The sequence below is a fragment of the Musca autumnalis genome, unplaced genomic scaffold (assembly GCF_047663935.1).
Source record: "Musca autumnalis isolate F117 unplaced genomic scaffold, ASM4766393v1 scaffold_1, whole genome shotgun sequence".
NCBI lineage: Eukaryota > Metazoa > Arthropoda > Insecta > Diptera > Muscidae > Musca > Musca autumnalis.
Window position 1 is genome coordinate 93,394,371 of NW_027411644.1, and position 18,601 is coordinate 93,412,971.

Genomic DNA, 18,601 nt, shown 5'->3' on the forward strand with positions numbered 1-18,601 from the left:
ACTTGGTGTCTAAAACCATTATTTCGATGAGGCACATTTTGCCCGTGTGAAAGCGTATATGGGAAATGTTGCCAATTATTTCATATTCCATTTCCAAAAAATTGATTTTTTTCTTTTCGCGCTACATTAACGATTTTTGGTACATAGGTTAAGAAAAAATTCCCCAGTACAAATCCGCTCGCGAGCAAATTTTTGGTTGTTGCGGACAAATGTTATCGCGGTTTTACCTCTGATTTTAAGAAAAAATTATTATAAAAACGCTAATTATTTTATTGAGCACAATTGTCCCTAAAAAGTTATCACGAAGTGACGTCATTTAGTAGATTACATAATATTTGTAAAATGTTACTTAGCATTCGCGGAATTTACAAAAAATTTACAAAATTTTAAATGTAATCCGAATTTTTTTAAAATATAGGTCCATTTACCTGTAAAAAATTACGAAAAAAGTAACAGTTTTAAAGAAAGACTTCACGGGGAATCAAATGAGACCAAACTTATAATCATAGGGATAGTAGTTAGGATATTATAGCCAAAATAAGCACATATTAGTGTTACAAAAAACAAATTTTGGTTTGGAATAATAGTTTTCACATGCATTCTAGAGTTGAAATTATTGGAAAAATTCTATAGGAGTACTTCTTTTATTTTTCTTGAAACTCCCAAGAAAATGGGCGGATTTTGCTTTATCTACATTCACATAGAATGGGAACATTAAGGAAAGTTATCGGGTTGTTGAAATAAATCATTAGACTTCTTAAACGGAAGTAGAGTTCAAATAAATCGCTTTAACTTATATGCATTATTAAAATATGTGTAAATCGCGTAATTATCAAATCGTTTTGTCCGCATGTGATTTTCATGTACAGCAAGACCATATCTTTTAATTTGTATATATTTTTCGAAATATAATTTGGACGCTAAGATGTAGCATCGGCTGCATCTTAGCATTAAAAAAAACATCGCTAATTTGCGCAACTTCATACAATTTCGTTCCGCATCCGGTTTTAGTGTCACAATGAAAATCTGCCTCGATATATACCTATTTCAAGGCAATCAGTCAAGAACCGTGGATGTAGCATCACACACTATTTTTGGGAAAAAATGAATTTAGTTCCCTTATCATTGAAGTTTTTAAATCTCTGTTTCCGCAAAAAGGAAGATGCTGCACTAGTTTTTTCATAGCAGTGCAAGCGGCCGACAGAATACGCGATAAAATGCGCGATATTTTCAAAAACAATATTAGGTGATTTTCCTACCTTGGAATTTCTCCTATCTCGCGTTTTAGTAGATGGATTTTAACGAGTAACGACTTATTAGATCCGCAACGTAAAAATCTAAAATTTGCAATCATGCACGAGTAAATCGAATGCCAATTGTACAAATTAGACCCGAAATATATGATTTTTAGAAATTTGTTCGCACAAAATTTTCGTATTTGGATACAGATTTCTCTGAAGCTGTGTAGGCTACATTCACGACACATATATCAAATTAATCAGAATCGTGAGTTCTTCATTCCTATATATGATTTTTTGAAAAACCTGTTTGCGGAACGAAATGAGAAGAAAATTTCAAAAAAACACTTAAAATCTGGCTTCAAAATGTCAGCATCATTTAATGGTAGACGCAGATCAAATTTTGAAAAGTTATACATTGGTGGGATGATCCTTGTTTAGTTGGCTTCTACTTTCACTTTGACAGGAAAATCGGGAAAAATGTGGTTTAATCACAAATCGAGAGAAAACAAAAAAGTCACGTTGGCTTCAACCCATTTTTACCCATTTTTTAACATAAATATAGCCACAGCTTCCACGAAAATTATCTTTTAAGGCCAATACTTTTTGCCAAGTCTAAAAACATTTCATTTTATCCAAAAGCATTTAAATTGTACAATATACAACCACTATTCGCGAGTTATAAAGGGGTAAACCTTGGCTTCAACGATGTTAAATTTTCAATAATATTTCCCATATACCCTCGTTAGCATAAATGCTGAGGGTATAAAAACTAGTAAGAAAAGTCTATAGCCGGAGCCGACCATGGGATACCCTATACCACTATCCCTGGACAATCGCTCTCCACGGAACTTCTTTTCAATGATTGTGAAAATTTAGTTATCAAATAACAGAGATGTAATGTATAATACTTATGACCAAAACCAAAAAGTTATCTAGCATGACAAAGACATTTTTGTAGCAGGAAAGGAAAATTTAGTTCACACAAAATAAAATGTAATGAAACTAACTTATGTAGTACTACTACTTCCATTGTTTAACCGCTACGTTATTGAAATTTTTACCAATTTCACACAAAAGTTGCAGTCCATTTAACCCGCTAAGTATTATCTGATCTTCACGTTCTTCATATTAAACTCAAACTTTGTTTAAAATTTTGCGGGTTATTATTTTGACCTACAGAGCCGCTACAAAATTGGTTAAAATTTTGTTTTTGGTCCATTTCATCCCCATTTCACGATCATCACCAAAAACTAATCATTTCTATTCTGGCACGAACCCAACCTCCTTAAAAAATTCGTTACAATCGGTCCATAATTGCGGCCTTAAGCTTGTTTACAATTTTTAAGGGACGGACACACATCGCTAAATCGCTTTATCTTGTCGAGATATGAATTTTGGCATACCAAATAAGGGGTCTAGGACGGATATTTCGTGGTGTTACATAAACTTTTGGAGAGACAATATGTAGCATGGGATAAAAATGTGGTTATCTACACAGAACCCATTATATATTAGGCAGTAGGCCCATTATCTAGCAAACACTTTATTGCAATTTACATCAGAGGAAAGGTCAGTAGTTTTTTTCCATATGTAGGCTACTTTGCGAAATATATATGTCCTCAAGGAATTAAAATATCGACCAAAAATAATTTTTTTATATTTTTCATACAAAAGTAATGGTCCATTTAACCCGCTAAGTATTATCTGATCTTCACGTTGGTTTGTACGCTTCTTCTTCATCATAAACTCAAACTTTGTTTAAAATTTTGCGGGTTATTATTTTGACCTACAGGGCCGCTACAAAATTGGTTAAAATTTTGTTTTTGGTCCATTTCATCCCCTGAACATTTCACGATCATCACCAAAAACTAATCATTTCTATTCTGGCCCGAACCCAACCTCCTTAAAAAATTGGTTACAATCGGTCCATAATTGCGGCCTTAAGCTTGTTTACAATTTTTTACAAAATTTAATTTTTAATCTCGTCGAGATATGAATTTTGGCATACCAAATAAGGGGTCTTGGACGAATATTTCGTGGTGTTACATAAAATTTTGGAGAGACAATATGTAGCATGGGATAAAAATGTGGTTCTCTACACAGAACCCATTATATATTAGGCAGTAGGCCCGTTATCTAGCAAACACTTCATCAGAGGAAAGGTCAGTAGTATTTTTTCCATATGTAGGCTACTTATATGTCCTCAAGGAATTAAAATATCGACCAAAAATAAAATTTTTATATTTTTCATACAAAAGTAATGGTCCATTTCACCCGCTAAAGAATATCAGATCATCATTCAAAATTGTAGGCATCTTTTTCGACCTATACTCTTACCCGGTGCAAAATTTCGTTACTATTGATGTATAATTGCGACTTCTAGCGAGTTTATTATTACACTACAAACAAATAACGGAATATATTAGGCTGTAACCCTGTTATCTGATCATGCACACCAACATAATTGGCATCAATTGAAAGGTCAAGCGTTCCACTTTCAAGTATACCTCACTTGTCCGGAATGTCACTTCCAGGAATTAAGATATAAGCTGTATATTAAAAATTTTCACAATTTTCACACAAAAGTTTTGGTCCATTTAACCCTCTAAATATTATCCGATCGCCATCTCAAATTGCAAGCTTCTCCTTTGTGATATACTCTTACCTTATTTAAAATTGCGCGTTGATCGGACCATTATTGAGACCTACAGAGCCGCTAGAAAATTGGATAAATATTATGTTTTTGGTCCATTTCACCCGCTAAATATTTCACGGTCATCACCAATAAGAATAGGGATCTATTCTGATCTGAACCCGACCTCCATACAAAATTTCGTGACGATCGGTCCATAATTGCGGCCTGGAGCGTGTTTACAATTTATAATGGACAGACGGACGGACGGACGGACACATATCTCAAAATCGCTTTATCTCGTCGAGATATGAAGATTGGTATACCACATTGGGGGTCTCCGACGAATATTTCGCGGTGTTACAAGAATTTTTACCAAAACAAGCTTATAATTCCCTTTTCCACATTGTGGTATAGGGTATAAACACTTATATGTTAGGCAGTAGTTCAGTTATCTAACCGATATATTCATGTTGGTTTTCAAATTTATTTTCGTCGATTGCCGAAATATGTCTCCTAAAAATAAAATATAGACCAAAAATTGAATTTGAATATTTTTCCCATAAAAGTTCACCCGCTAAGAACTGTCCAAATTTGTTGGCATCTTCCTTGACCAATATTCTTACCTTGTGTAAAAATTCGTCAGTATTAAACTATAACTGCGAACTCTAGCGTGGTTATGTTTACTATACAAACAAATAAAACTGTGGAATTTCTGTACATCAATATAATTGACATCTATGGAAAGGTCGAGAGATCGCCTTTCAAAAATAACTCACGTGGGCGGAATGTGTCTACCAGGAATAAAGATATAAGATACATATATACTTAAATTCTTTCCAATTTTCACACAAAAGTTTCGGTCCATTTTATCCGCTAAAATGATCATCATGTAAAATTGCAAGCTTTTTTCTGTCATAAGCTCACACCTTATTTAAAATATCGGGCTGATCGGACTATGATTGCGACCTACAGAGCAGATACAAATTCGGAAAAAATTTTTGTTTTTGGTCAATTTCACCACCTAAATATTTCGCCATCATTACCAATAACAATAGCGATCTACTCTGATGTGAAACCGACCTCCATACCAAATTTCGTGATCATCGGTCCATAATTGCGGCCTGGAGTTTGATTACAATTTATAATGGACAAACGGACACACGGACGGACACTATATGGGCTTTATCTCGTTGATATATGAAAAATGGTATATAACATTGGGGGTCTACGACGATTTTTTCGCGGTGTAACATGAATTTTAAGCAAAACAAACTTAAAATACCCTTTCTAAATTGTGGTGTAGGCTATAAAAACAAGTAACAAAGTATCAGTCGGCTTTGCCGACAGAGATATACCCTCAGCCTGTGCAAATTGAAACACTTTTTCACAAAAAAACTTATGTATTTAGGGGGTTTCAAAATTTTGGTCGCATGAACCGACAAAAATGTTGATTAGGATTTAAGTTCAAAAATTTTGCCGAAAAGGTTCTTAATGGAATGGACCGACATAGACCATGGGGGTGCCATAGGTGGTTTTTTCACCCTTCGGGCTGTTTTCTCAAGAAGTATGGACTTGCCCCTGAAACAACTTTTACCATCGTAATTGAGGCAGCGAATGTAAGTTGCTTCAACAAAAATCAAAGTGATTCAATAGCAGGTCTTAAAGTGAACTTATCCAAAATTTTGTGTGGGAGGTATGGGATGGAGTGGACAAATATAGTCCATATTCGAACCTGATCTATATCTGGTAGATATTATGAGAATGTGTAAAGTGTGGACCAAATCGGTCACTCCCATCAAGAGTTATCATGCGCACAATTTTTCTGAATATTTTTGAACTTTTGTGGTACCTGAAGGAGTGGACCGATATGGCTTATCTACGAACTTAAACTAAGTTTGGAAACAATATTACGTTGGCCAAATTTTGGCCGGAATCGGCATATCCGTTCGAGAATTATCTTGCGCTTCCACCCATAAACATGGTGTGATAGGGTTTGTTTTTCAACTTTCAGGCTATTTTTTCAGGAAGTATGGACTTGCCCCTGAAGAAAGTTGTACCTTCATATAGGGGACAGTGAATACAAGATGTTACAATAAAAACCAAGGCGATTCGAGAGCAGGTCCTAAACTGAACTTTTCCGAAATTTTGTGTGGGAGGTACTCGAAGGAGTTTACCGATTGAGTCCATATTGGAACCTCATCTAAGTCTGGTAGAAATTTTATAATGTGCAAAGTATGGACCAAATCGGTTACTCCCTGCAAGAGTTATCGTACGCACAAATTTTCCGAACATTTTCGAACTTTTGTGGGGGAGGTACCGGAAGGAGTGGACCGATACAATCCATCTTTGAACCTGAACTAAGTTTTGACAAAATATTACGAAAACCAAATTTTGGACCGAATCGGCAGATCCGTTCGAGAGTTATCTTGCGCTCCAACCACTACACACGGTGTCATAGGGTTTTTTGTAACTTTCAGGCTATTTTCTCAGGAAGTATGGACTTGCCCCTAATGAAACTTACAGCGTCGTATAGAGGACAGCGAATACAACTTGCGTAAACAAAAATCAAAGCGATTCGAGACCAGGTCCTAAACCGAACTTTTCCGAAATTTTGTGTGGGAGGTACCCGAAGGAGTGGACCGATTAAGTCCATATTGGAACCTCATCTAAGTTTGGTTAAAATTACACGATGTGCAAAGTATGGACCAAATCGGTTATTCCCTACAATAGTTACCCTGCGCACAAGTTTTGCGACAATTTTTGAACATTTGTGGGGGAGGTACCTGAAGGAGTGGACCTATATGGCCCATCTTCGAACTTAAATCGAATCTCGACAAAATATTTTGATACCCAAAATTTGAACCGAATCGATTGATCCGTTCGAGAGTTATCGTGCGCATAAGCCAGACAGACCGACAGACAGACGGACGGACATTGCTAGATCTACTCAAAATTGTCTGAAACAGATATTGTACAAACATTATTTCGATGAGGCACATTTTTGGTCGTATCAAAGTGTAAATACCCTCTTTAGCCTAAAGGCTGAGGGTATAATTACGTAATTACGTCAATGAAACTGCGTGGAACCCATGGATTTCCATTCATTTTCCTCAGATAAAATATCAATCTTTGAATTGGAAAGGCAGAAAATTGAGTTATCTTTACCATATTTCTTATGTTTCGGAATTCTAAAGCTATAAAATGTGACTTCTTTGTACTTTTGTTGTAGTCTTGAAAATATTGTACGCAATTCAGTATACAATTTTGACTTTGTAAATTGTTTCTATCGATTTCTTCATAAGAATATTATTGGATCTCTAAGCATCGATATTCATCATATTCCAGGACCCTAATACAACTTTTTTGCCCAATATTTGTTGGGAATGGACACTCACGGTCTTTATTTTTAATTAGAAGTAGTTTTTTTTGTAAAAGTTTTCCACATCTGACAAAGGATTTGTGCAAATTCTTATGGTGGTTCTATCCTGATGACCACATGCTAATATTTTGACATTTTTTCATAAAGCGAGTAAAAAGTACCATTATAACGCATATGTGAAACATGTTAGGTACTGAAAATATCGGCTACTATATACTCTACATGTCCACAAAAATATAATTTTCAATTCCTCTCCTATCGTTAAATATAACGGTATTTGTAAGCAAATTTGGTTGGTTCTATTCAGATGAACCGGAGTGTATGTAAAAATGTTTAGCCCTTTATCTAAACTCATTCGGAAGATAGCGTGACAACAATAGACGTTCGGACATGGTTAAATCGGTTTAGAATTTGAAGCTGATCAAGAAAATATATACTGTACAGGGTCGCATATGATTATTTCGATGAGTTATAAACGGAACGACAAACATCATATACCCGTCATGTTTTGGTGTAGGGTATAATTAGAGTAAGCTTTTAAAATAAATAGTAGCTTCCTGACTGTTGGTTGCTTTCTTTGACGGAAGAATCATCAAATTCTTTTGTAATAAGATCTAAACCGCACACCGACTGACAACCATGTATCTTCACATCACTAAATTTAAATGAAATTAAAGAGCTTACATTAGTTTTATTCTCTTCACATGTTTCTCATCGCTAAGGCCGCCATCAGACCATCTGCTTTTTCACATGTATGTAGTCACTTTGGGTATACTAATATACAGAACAGCTGATCCCATACATGTGAAAAAGCAGATGGTCTGATGGCGGCCTAACTATTCCCCATCGGTAATGTATGTAATTCGATTGGAATAAATACAACAACCTTTGTTGTGCTCCTACATTCGTTCATAATTGACTGGAAGGCGCTTAATAGTTTTTACTAGCAATGCGTTTTCAACGAGACTTGATTTTTTTCCTTGTGGCCATGGCAATACAAACATTACGGCCTACTATGTAGTAGTATAATATAAAGTAAACAGTGTATACAGTTTTTGTTTTTGCCACGTGTGAGACTAGCTTACAATATTTAAGTAGGCTTTCCTAGAATTCCTCAGTAATTAATTTTTCAACTATAAGTCAATATTTGTTTAGTTATGGGGTTTCATATTATCTTTGTAATGACGAAACACACGCACACGAGTATCCCTTTAGCAACGACAGGTGCAGAATTGCAATGATACATAAATAGAATACTATCACTTATTTTGGAGTTACGTGTTCCTCGAAGCTATAAATGAAACAAACAAGAAAAGAATTTGATGCAAATGAAAATTGAATTTTAACACGTTTCTGTAATTTGAACTTAATTGCGTTCCATATGTATTGAATATAAGTAGGAAGCGGCAGTAGTTGACGAGTCAAGAAGGGTCGCCGCATAGATGGTGTTGTTGTTCGAACATTTATGTGGCACATACAATTAATTACGGTCACACCTTATGAATGTCTTTTGTCTCTATCGCGTTTAATGAACTTTATTTATTGCGTGCTTGTTGTAACATAAATCACAACTAAATGGAAAGTCTATAGAAATTCAATTCTCTAATTGTTGGATTAGATTATAGGAAATTAGTACAATTATGTTATCAGATTATGTACTGAAATTAATACAGAAATTGTTGTATGTTTTTGTCATTTAGAGATTAAGTTTTGGGTAATTAATTGTTCATTAAGAAAGAAAATTATGTTCAATTTAGAAGGCGTTGCGATTTAGGTTATAGATACTTCATAAAACAATTGTGTTTGTGAAATTCTAAATAGAGATATGACACGTTGGGAGAATGGAGAACAGGTAAAAAATGCACCAGCTACCTCTAGGCCTATTCTGTAACTTTTTAACAATCCGACAATCGACAACGTTGTCGACACTAACAACTGTTTGCAGTGACGATTGTGCTATTCTGTAAAAATGTAGACAAATTGACGATAAACCTTCAAAAGCTTTCAATACACACAAACCAAAGGCAAATCCAATATTGGACATTTTTGTCGATTTTCTTTTGAAGTCTGTTAATACGTACGCACGCATTGCGAATCGGCTCCGGTAAAAGTTTTCCTTGTCGCCGTAAGGAGAATAGAACGATAATCAGACAGTATTGGGTTTGCTTCTTGGCTTGAAAACTCGATAACGATGATGGAAACAATAGTGAAATACGCATAATATACACAATTTTTTAATACAAAATATATAAATTCAGTTAACATTTCTTAACATTGGCAAAAAATTACACAACACAAACTGGCGATGTAAACCGGTCAACCATATTTTAGATAAATAAACAAAACGTAAACACGAAAACAACAAAACACAGCTGATTATTGTCGTAACACATGTCATTTAAGAAGAGGCCGTTTGTACACACCAATATTAGTACAGTGGCTCAAAGTAATTAATATAAAGGCAAACTGGAAAAGCGTAAAGCAAATACTCTATCTCCAATAGGGGAATCAAACAACAATTTTAAATCTATGAAAATGGATAATGAGCAAAGAGTTGGAAATTTAAGTGTTGCCAACCTTAAGGCGATTATAAGCGAGTGCAATGAGGAAGTACTGGGGCAAATTACAACTCTAAACGGAGAAGTAAATAACCTGAGATGGAACTTCTTAGAAACGAAAACAATATACTTAAAACACGTCTGAATGACCTAGAAAGGAGCATAAAAGGAAAAAATTTAATATTCAGAGGTCTTAGCGTGCACCAAACCAACGTATATGAAATCCGGAAGCTGTGTCAGAAAGATTTGAAAGTTGAAATGGATAAAAGTGTCAAATCAGTGAAAACTCTTTATCAAAGAAATGGATCAGCAGCAGTACTCGTTGAGTTTAAAACGGAAAACGATGTGGAAAGGATACTTGGCAAAACCAGTCTTTTAAGAGGAAGTAACGTATACATCGAACGGGATCTTAATGCAGAACGGAGAATGGAACGTTGTTATGATTAAAATGAGAAGGCAGTTATTGGATTTTAGTAAAAAACATCAGATAAAAGTACGAGATGATAGATTGAAAGTGGGAAATAAGTGGTTTAAATGGAATCCGGAGAAAAGATTGGTATGTGGTGCAAACGATGCGGTGTTGCTATAAAGGAGCTATATGGAGAAGACTTTAATCTTAATTTAAAATACAACATAGTAAAAAACTCATCAAATTTAAAAAACTAATAGTGATACACAATGAAATAGAATTAGAAAGTAATATTTTTCGTAAAAAAAACTTTGAAAATGTTGTCATATAATGTACATGGGCTGAAGAGCAAATATCTATATCCGGCATTTTTTGAATATATTAGAAGGTTTGAAATATTTGCTTTAATTGAAACCCACGTAGAAGGGCATGAAACAGAGGGATGGTCAAAGTACTCCAGCGACTTTAATTTGCACTGGCAGAACGCGGAACGTAACCATATCTATGGAAGAGCTATTGGTGGTATCCTGTGTGGTGTAAAGAGAAGTCTGAACGATATTGGAATTCAACATGAGTATATGAGAGACAATAATGTTAATATTATACAAATTAAATCGCTAGAAACGAACTTTGTTTTCTTACCGGTGTATTTGAGAGGTGAAAATTGATCGAACGAATTCAATGCCGTAAAAAACACCTATAAATCCGTAGTAGAAAATAATATAATTATGGCTGGCGATATGAATATTCGAATAGGAACCCTTCAACAAAACCTAGAAAAGTGTCTACATAAAGAATTTATGGCCGGTAAAGAAATCAGAGTTTCGAAGGACTTAGTTGTTAACACAAAAGGCAGACAATTTATAGACTTCTGTGAAGATAATGGTCTACTGATTTTAAACGGCGGAACAACAGGTGATGAGGAGGGAACTATACCTTTGTAAGCAACATAGGTCAGTCTGTTAACGATATTGCGGCAGTCTCTTACGAAGGATTAAAAATGATAAAGCATTTCGAAGTTGAAGAAGAGATATGGTCGGACCATTTGCCATTAACAATTGATATTGAAATCCAACAAGTAACAAATAATGCAAAACCCTTAAATCTGCTACCAAAATTACATTGGAGACAACAGAACGATAGATATCAAGAAATATAAATCTCTTTATAGCGAAAAATAATGAAGAATTGAATAGCCTAAAAGATCTTACTAATATCATTACCGCTGCGCTTTGCGGACATAACTCCCAAAATTCGTTGGGAGTTATGTCCGTAAAGCAAAGCGGACATAACACCCAAAAAAATCACGGACATAACTCCCAATGATTTTTTCTTAATTTATAAATTATTTCTTTGCTTAATTTTTAAACTTATAGTTATATCCACAAAATCCTCCTGATTTCATAAAATTAGTTAAAAACAAAATTATGCCCGAAATTATGTAAGTATCAGTTAGGAGAAGTTTTAAATTGTAAAAATATTTGTTAAGAAAATCGCGCTATTTATTCAAAAATATTTTGTTAATTCTCTTTCGAGTTGAGCTGTAAGGCCTTTAGAGATACATTGAAAAATTAGGAGTCTACCAAAGTCCCACGCATCCAACCATTACACTACGTTTCACGGGTGGTAAAGACGATCTTCAGGTGTATTAGGATGTTGTTGTTGTGGCAGACGAAGGCAAAGCTTGGAAACTAGTATATATATCGCACTTCATTAGATAAATGTATATGCGAAATTATGTCAGTTAATTGAAACTCCAAACTTTTCCTATAGTCTTGCTTGGTAATCCCATTTTTCAATGTTCACAAATACTACGGTAAGTTTTATTCCTACATCATTAGTAATTGCTCTTCTATATCAGAAGATTTTATTTTTTGATTTGATCATCAATTATTGTCTACTAAAGTTTTGACAAGTTGATGGTGGCTTAGAACGCTAAGACACTCAGTTGTCGGAGACCCAGGTTCGAATCCCAGCCTGGCTCATGCTGAAATTATTTTTTTATTTTTGCCTTATTAAGGCGAAGGCCACCATCAACTTGTCAAAACTTTAGTAGACAATAATTGATGATCAAATCAAAAAATAAAATCTTCTGATATAGAAGAGCAATTACTAATGATGTAGGAATAAAACTTACCGTAGTATTTGTGAACATTGAAAAATGGGATTACCAAGCAAGACTATAGGAAAAGTTTGGAGTTTCAATTAACTGACATAATTTCGCATATACATTTATCTAATGAAGTGCGATATATGTATATACTAGTTTCCAAGCTTTGCCTTCGTCTGCCACAACAACAACATCCTAATACACCTGAAGATCGGCTTTACCACCCGTGAAACGTAGTGTAATGGTTGGATGCGTGGGACTTCGGTAGACTCCTAATTTTTCAATGTATCTCTAAAGGCCTTACAGCTCAACTCGAAAGAGAATTAATTAAATATCATTATAAATGGCCTTCGCCTTAATAAGGCAAAAATAAAAAAAAAATATTTTCGTTTTTCAAAAAGTATTTGAATATTTGTACAAACACTTTTTATCTTCTTAAATTGTGAACATATTTTTCTAAAAAACGCGCGATTTTTTTTTTTCAAAAATATTTTCGACTTTTTATCTGCTTAAATTGTGAAAATGTTTTTGAACACTTTTACAAAAACTTTTTATTTTCTTAAATTGTGAAAACATTTTTGTAAAAAATCACGAAAATTTTTACAAAAACTTTTATCTTCTTAAATTGTGAAAATATATTTGTAAAAAATCGCGCGATTTTGTTAATATTTTTGCCTGCGGCGCTTTTCGTTTTTCAAAAAGTATTTGAATATTTTTACAAAAACTTTTTACTTTTTAAATTGTGAAAATATTTTTGTAAAAAATCGCGCGATTTTTTCAAAAATATTTTCGCTTGCGGCGCTTTTCGTTTTTCAGAAAGTGTTTGAATATTTTTAAAAAACTTTTTATTTTCTTAAATTGTGAAAATATTTTTGTAAAAAATCGCGCGATTTTTTTCAAAGATATTTTCGCCTGCGGCGCGTTTTGTTTTTCAGAAATTATTTAAATATTTTTAAAAATCGCTCGATTTTTTTCAAAAATATTTTCGCTTGCGGCGCTTTTCGTTTTTCAGAAAGTGTTTGAATATTTTTAAAAAACTTTTTATTTTCTTAAATTGTGAAAATATTTTTGTAAAAAATCGCGCGATTTTTTTCAAAAATATTTTCGCCTGCGGCGCTTTTCGTTTTTCAGAATGTATTTGAATATTTTTTACAAAAACTTTTTATCTTCTTAAATTGTAAAAATATTTTCGTAAAAATTCGCGCGATTTTTTAAAAATATTTTCGCAAGCGGCGCTTATCTTTTTTCAGAAAGTATCTGCGAATTTTAACAAAAACTTTTCATTTTCCTGTAGGCAGCATTTTTCGATTAGGTTTGAAGGAAAATTTTGAATATAGTTCGATTTGAGATGGCTACTACTTATTTTGTACTTAATTTTCTTAAAAATGTTAAATCAATTATAAATTATTTTATGAAATGAACGATGCATATGAACTTAAACTTAATTTTTAATTTTTTTTTTCTTATACATTTGAAATAAAAATTGTATTTAAATAAAAATCACTTAAATTTTAAAAACGGACATAACTCCCATTGGGACTTATGTCCCCTAAGGGGGGTCGGACATAGCTCCCAAAAAATCGTTTTGGGAGTTATGTCCGTTGGGAGTTATGTCACGGCACCAAGATCGAAAGAAGGAGTATATGAAGCAGTTAGAGTTACAACTCGCAAACACGGCCGTTGCAAATCAGTGGTGGAAAATCGCTACCGAAATAAGGGGTCAGAGTTTGAAAATAGATGCAAACTTATCAGCTGAAGATTTCAGAGTCTATTTTAACACACTACTAAACCAGCATCAATTTGCGGATGATGTTCACTACGCAGTTTTTTACCAAACAGATACAATGCTAGATAAGGAAATTGATAGCACAGAAATACAAAGTATTTTACAAAACACCAAAGACCAAAAAGCTCCGGGAATGGACAGAGTGCCATATGAATTTTACAAGAATGCTTCTCAGGAATTTATAGAGGAATTGGCACATCTGTATAACAAAATATTCAACTCGGGTTGTCTAGATGCCATAAAAAAGGTGACTATAATATAGCAAGTAATTATAGAGGAATATCCTTTATGAATTCGTCTGCCAAAATTCTGATGGGTATCCTAAACCAGCGAATAAAACAGTGGACTGAAAGAAACAGCATTCTAAACGAATCCCAACCTGGAATTCTTGCGGGCTATTCCACGGTGAATAATGTCTACAATTTGGCTTCCATTGTTCACCTAAAACTTGAGGGCAAGAAAAAAGTCTGTGCCTATTTTTTTGACTTCTCTGTCGCATTCGATATGATCTCTAGAAATCTACTGATTTACAAATTACATAAACTGGGAATGTCAACGAAAGTCGTGAATCTTATCGAAAACATGGAAATTGGAAAGTGGAACATGGTGGTCAATCTTTTAAAGTCAAAAATTATGGTGTTTCGAAAAGGAGGACGATTAGCGGCTAATGAAAAATGGTATTACCGTAAGAAGAAATAGAAATAGTTAGTGAATATTGCTATTTAGGGGTCATTCTAACTCCACAAATGACATTCACAAAACATGTCGAAACAGAAACATAAAAGCTAAAGCATGTATAAACGCAACCTGGAAAGGATTAATTAACAAACCGCAAATATCGTCAGTGGAGAAGTGGAAGATATTTCTAAGCGTGTGCAGAACAACACAGTCGTACGCAGCTCAAGTGTGGTGTTTTGGATGGTTCGATAAAGTGAACAAGTTACTAAGATATTTTCTTAAAAGAGTTCTGAAGCAACAAGATTCATTGCCAAGTTACATTTTGTCTCTAGAAACGGATATACTAGATAATCATTTCTACACCTTAAAATTACATTTGAGTTATATCCATAAAAGGGGATATATAAATATAGAAATCACAGATAGCCACAAAAACACTCCTTAAAAATATGGGAAAAACAAATATTTTGGGCCAAAGAAATTGAAATTTTGGCACAGAGTGTACATATGTATTTCAGCGGTTGCGGTAAATATAACCTCACAAGTATGGCAAACAAAAACAACCTCAATGTTTAATCTTCTGAAAACGCATAGCTACATTGAAAAACGACAAAAGGCGAAGAGTAGTGAAACTAGGTTCTTTCGTTTTCTAAATCCGGATGTTGGTGTTAATTATATGTCACAGATATGGAATTTGGAAAAAATATCGGTAATAATGAGAACAAGAGCCGATTTACTTCCTTTGAATGGAAACAGTTATGGCAGCGAGAGAAGACAATACACACTCTGCAATACAAACGAGATACAAAACGTGCATCATTTCATAGCAAGATGTCCAATGTTAAGTGAATTTAGAATAGTGCTCTTTGGAAACAGGTACATTCAAGAAACAGATTTAATAAACATTCTAAATGGAGATTGTGAAGATGGATGGGAAAAAACTTTATATTTATGTACGAAATGCATTGAAATATAGAAATCATATAATAAGAGAACAATTCTAAAGAAAACAATAAAATTAAGAAGCTTATATACATAAGTTGTATTAACAAGTCCAAACAAACCGTATGTCAGACAACTTTGAAAGTTATTGTCATATACACATATGTGTTTACATATAATTTTTGTTATATTATTCTTAAGATATGAATGAATTGTAATCAAAAAGAAGAAAATAATAAAAACAATAATAATAATAATAATAATAATAATAATAATAATAATAATAATAATAATAATAATAATAATAATAATAATAATAATAATAATAATAATAATAATAATAATAATAATAATAATAATAATAATAATAATAATAATAATAATAATAATAATAATAATAATAATAATAATAATAATAATAATAATAATAATAATAATAATAATAATAATAATAATAATAATAATAATAATAATAATAATAATAATAATAATAATAATAATAATAATAATAATAATAATAATAATAATAATAATAATAATAATAATAATAATAATAATAATAATAATAATAATAATAATAATAATAATAATAATAATAATAATAATAATAATAATAATAATAATAATAATAATAATAATAATAATAATAATAATAATAATAATAATAATAATAATAATAATAATAATAATAATAATAATAATAATAATAAAGTTAAGGATTTTCTTATTTTACACTCGAAAAAATATATTAGGCAGACCTCAACGGCGGTCTGCTCTTTGAATTAATAATAACTGATTTTGCTTTCGTTTTAAATTAAATTTTATTAAGGATTAATTTCAATTAATTTAACACAAAGAAGAATTCTATCAATGATTATTTTTAAACACAGGAATTAAACTTGATTAATGATTAACTTTAATTAATTAAACACAAGGAGGATTCTATCAATGATTATCTTTAAACACAAGAATTAAATTTGATTTATGATTAACTTTAATTAATTAAACACAAGAAGGATTCTATCAATGATTATCTTTAAACACAAGGATTAAATTTAATTAATGATTAACTTTAATTAATTAAACACAAGAAGGATTCTATCAATGATTATCTTTAAACACAAGAATTAAATTTGATTTATGATTAACTTTAATTAATTAAACACAAGAAGGATTCTATCAATGATTATCTTTAAACACAAGGATTAAATTTGATTAATGATTAACTTTGATTATTTAAACACAAGAAGGATTCTATCAATTATTATTTTTAAACACAAGGAATTATTAACTTAGAAATTAAACACAAGTAATTATCGAATACAACGACTTAATGCAACGGCTCCGTGGCTAAGACTGCCAAATTGATATTCCATTTGTTGCCTGCCAACCTCTACTTACGCCATGTTCATGTGCATACCTGCTGTTCTGGCATAATTGACTTTTGGTGGGAACAAGCTGACTGGGCAGGAATACACCGACCGGTAACCTGAACTTTAAGTAAACCGGACGCGCGTGTGATAGTTGGCAAATAAAATTAAATGCTGATTAAGCTGGATTAGGTTGGTTGGCAGTGTTGGCCGTGGCGTTAACTCCTCCCCCCTTAAATATCTGCGTCCCGCAGATTCGTCATCGACACGGAATTGAGCTGGGGGGTCTTGATGTTGGTAGTGGACCGATTCTCTAGAGACAGTTCGCCGTCCGCACTTAAGGTAGGTCTGATGGGGGGTAGAATCGTTCGAGAAAAGATTTTCCGGCCAGCGGCAATTAAGATGACAATGACAATCATTACAGTGAACATCGAAATATGAAGGTTTGTATTAAGATGAACGAGTGTCTTAATATTTCGTAGACTAAGTTGATGAACGTATTCCAGGTTAACCTTATGGTCGGCACTTGTTATATTCGACAGGACCGCGGGTAGCGCTTCCAAATGTGTGCGTGAGGTTACACTTGTGTAGGTACGGTTCTTCAGAGTTACAGTTTCGTTGTTTAACTGTATCACGTAAGTCCCGGTTAGGTATTCTTTTCCTCCAGCCCATGTAAGGCTACCATTAAAGTTTGTGACAAAGAGCGTACTTTCTTCTAAGAGTTCAACCAGATTTTCTGTTTTCGTTTCATAGATGCATTCAGCTTGTCCACCTCTCAGCAGCTTTGGGATACAGTCCTCCCTTTCTAGTTCTACTAAAGCTTCTTGTTGGCAGACTGTTATATTGCTAAACGTATTGCAAACGCCCGTGATACCATATGTTTCGGCTTCATTTACCAGCAGCTTTTTAAACGGCAGGTCGATTCTCTTGCCATCCTGGATAGATGGTCTCACGATTAACATGTTGTAGATTTCGTCTCTAATTTTCGGTATGGATATGACGTACAGCAGCATGGATCCATTTGTATAAACAGAAGGCATGCTGTATTCCAAAGCCTCGATGTCGTTGGCGTATGGTAATGTTGCAACCTCTGATACTGCTCGTCTTAATTCTTCACTGTCGAGAAGGTTGGTATTAATTATGCCGGCCTTAGCCATCTGACATGCTCTTGTTAACTCGTGGACTTCTTCCTTTAGCACTAGCACCTTGTTCAGCAGGTTTGAGCTTAACCTTTCATCTCCGACTTCATCAGATTCGTTTGCCATTCTTTGCACAATCTGGTTCATGCGTTTAGCTATGGTGTCTGTTAAGCTAATAATTTTTTTGTTCACGTAGTGTTGTTGGTTGTTATTGTCGATGATCGAACTCCAGTCAGATGCATCAGGGCTCCCGGCAAGCATTTCCAGGCAGAGCCTAGCCATTCGATAGCTCGCCTTTCCCGTAGGGTGTTACCTCTCAGAATGCGGATTTGCACTGTCACTTGTTGTAGATGA

General features: G+C 33.5%; 1 protein-coding gene across 1 annotated transcript; it reads right to left on the reverse strand.

The window, feature by feature from the left end:
• Positions 1–17,341: 17,341 nt before the first annotated feature.
• Positions 17,342–18,373, reverse strand: LOC141393877 (uncharacterized). Its single transcript, XM_073967518.1, has one exon. It carries the CDS (start codon positions 18,371–18,373, stop codon positions 17,342–17,344), a length of 1,032 nt encoding a protein of 343 aa, XP_073823619.1.
• Positions 18,374–18,601: the final 228 nt, after the last annotated feature.

Coding starts and splice junctions, on each gene's coding strand:
- LOC141393877 (XM_073967518.1), bottom strand. CDS start 18,373: ATGGCAAACGAATCTGATGAAGTCGGAGATGAAAGGTTAAGCTCAAAC.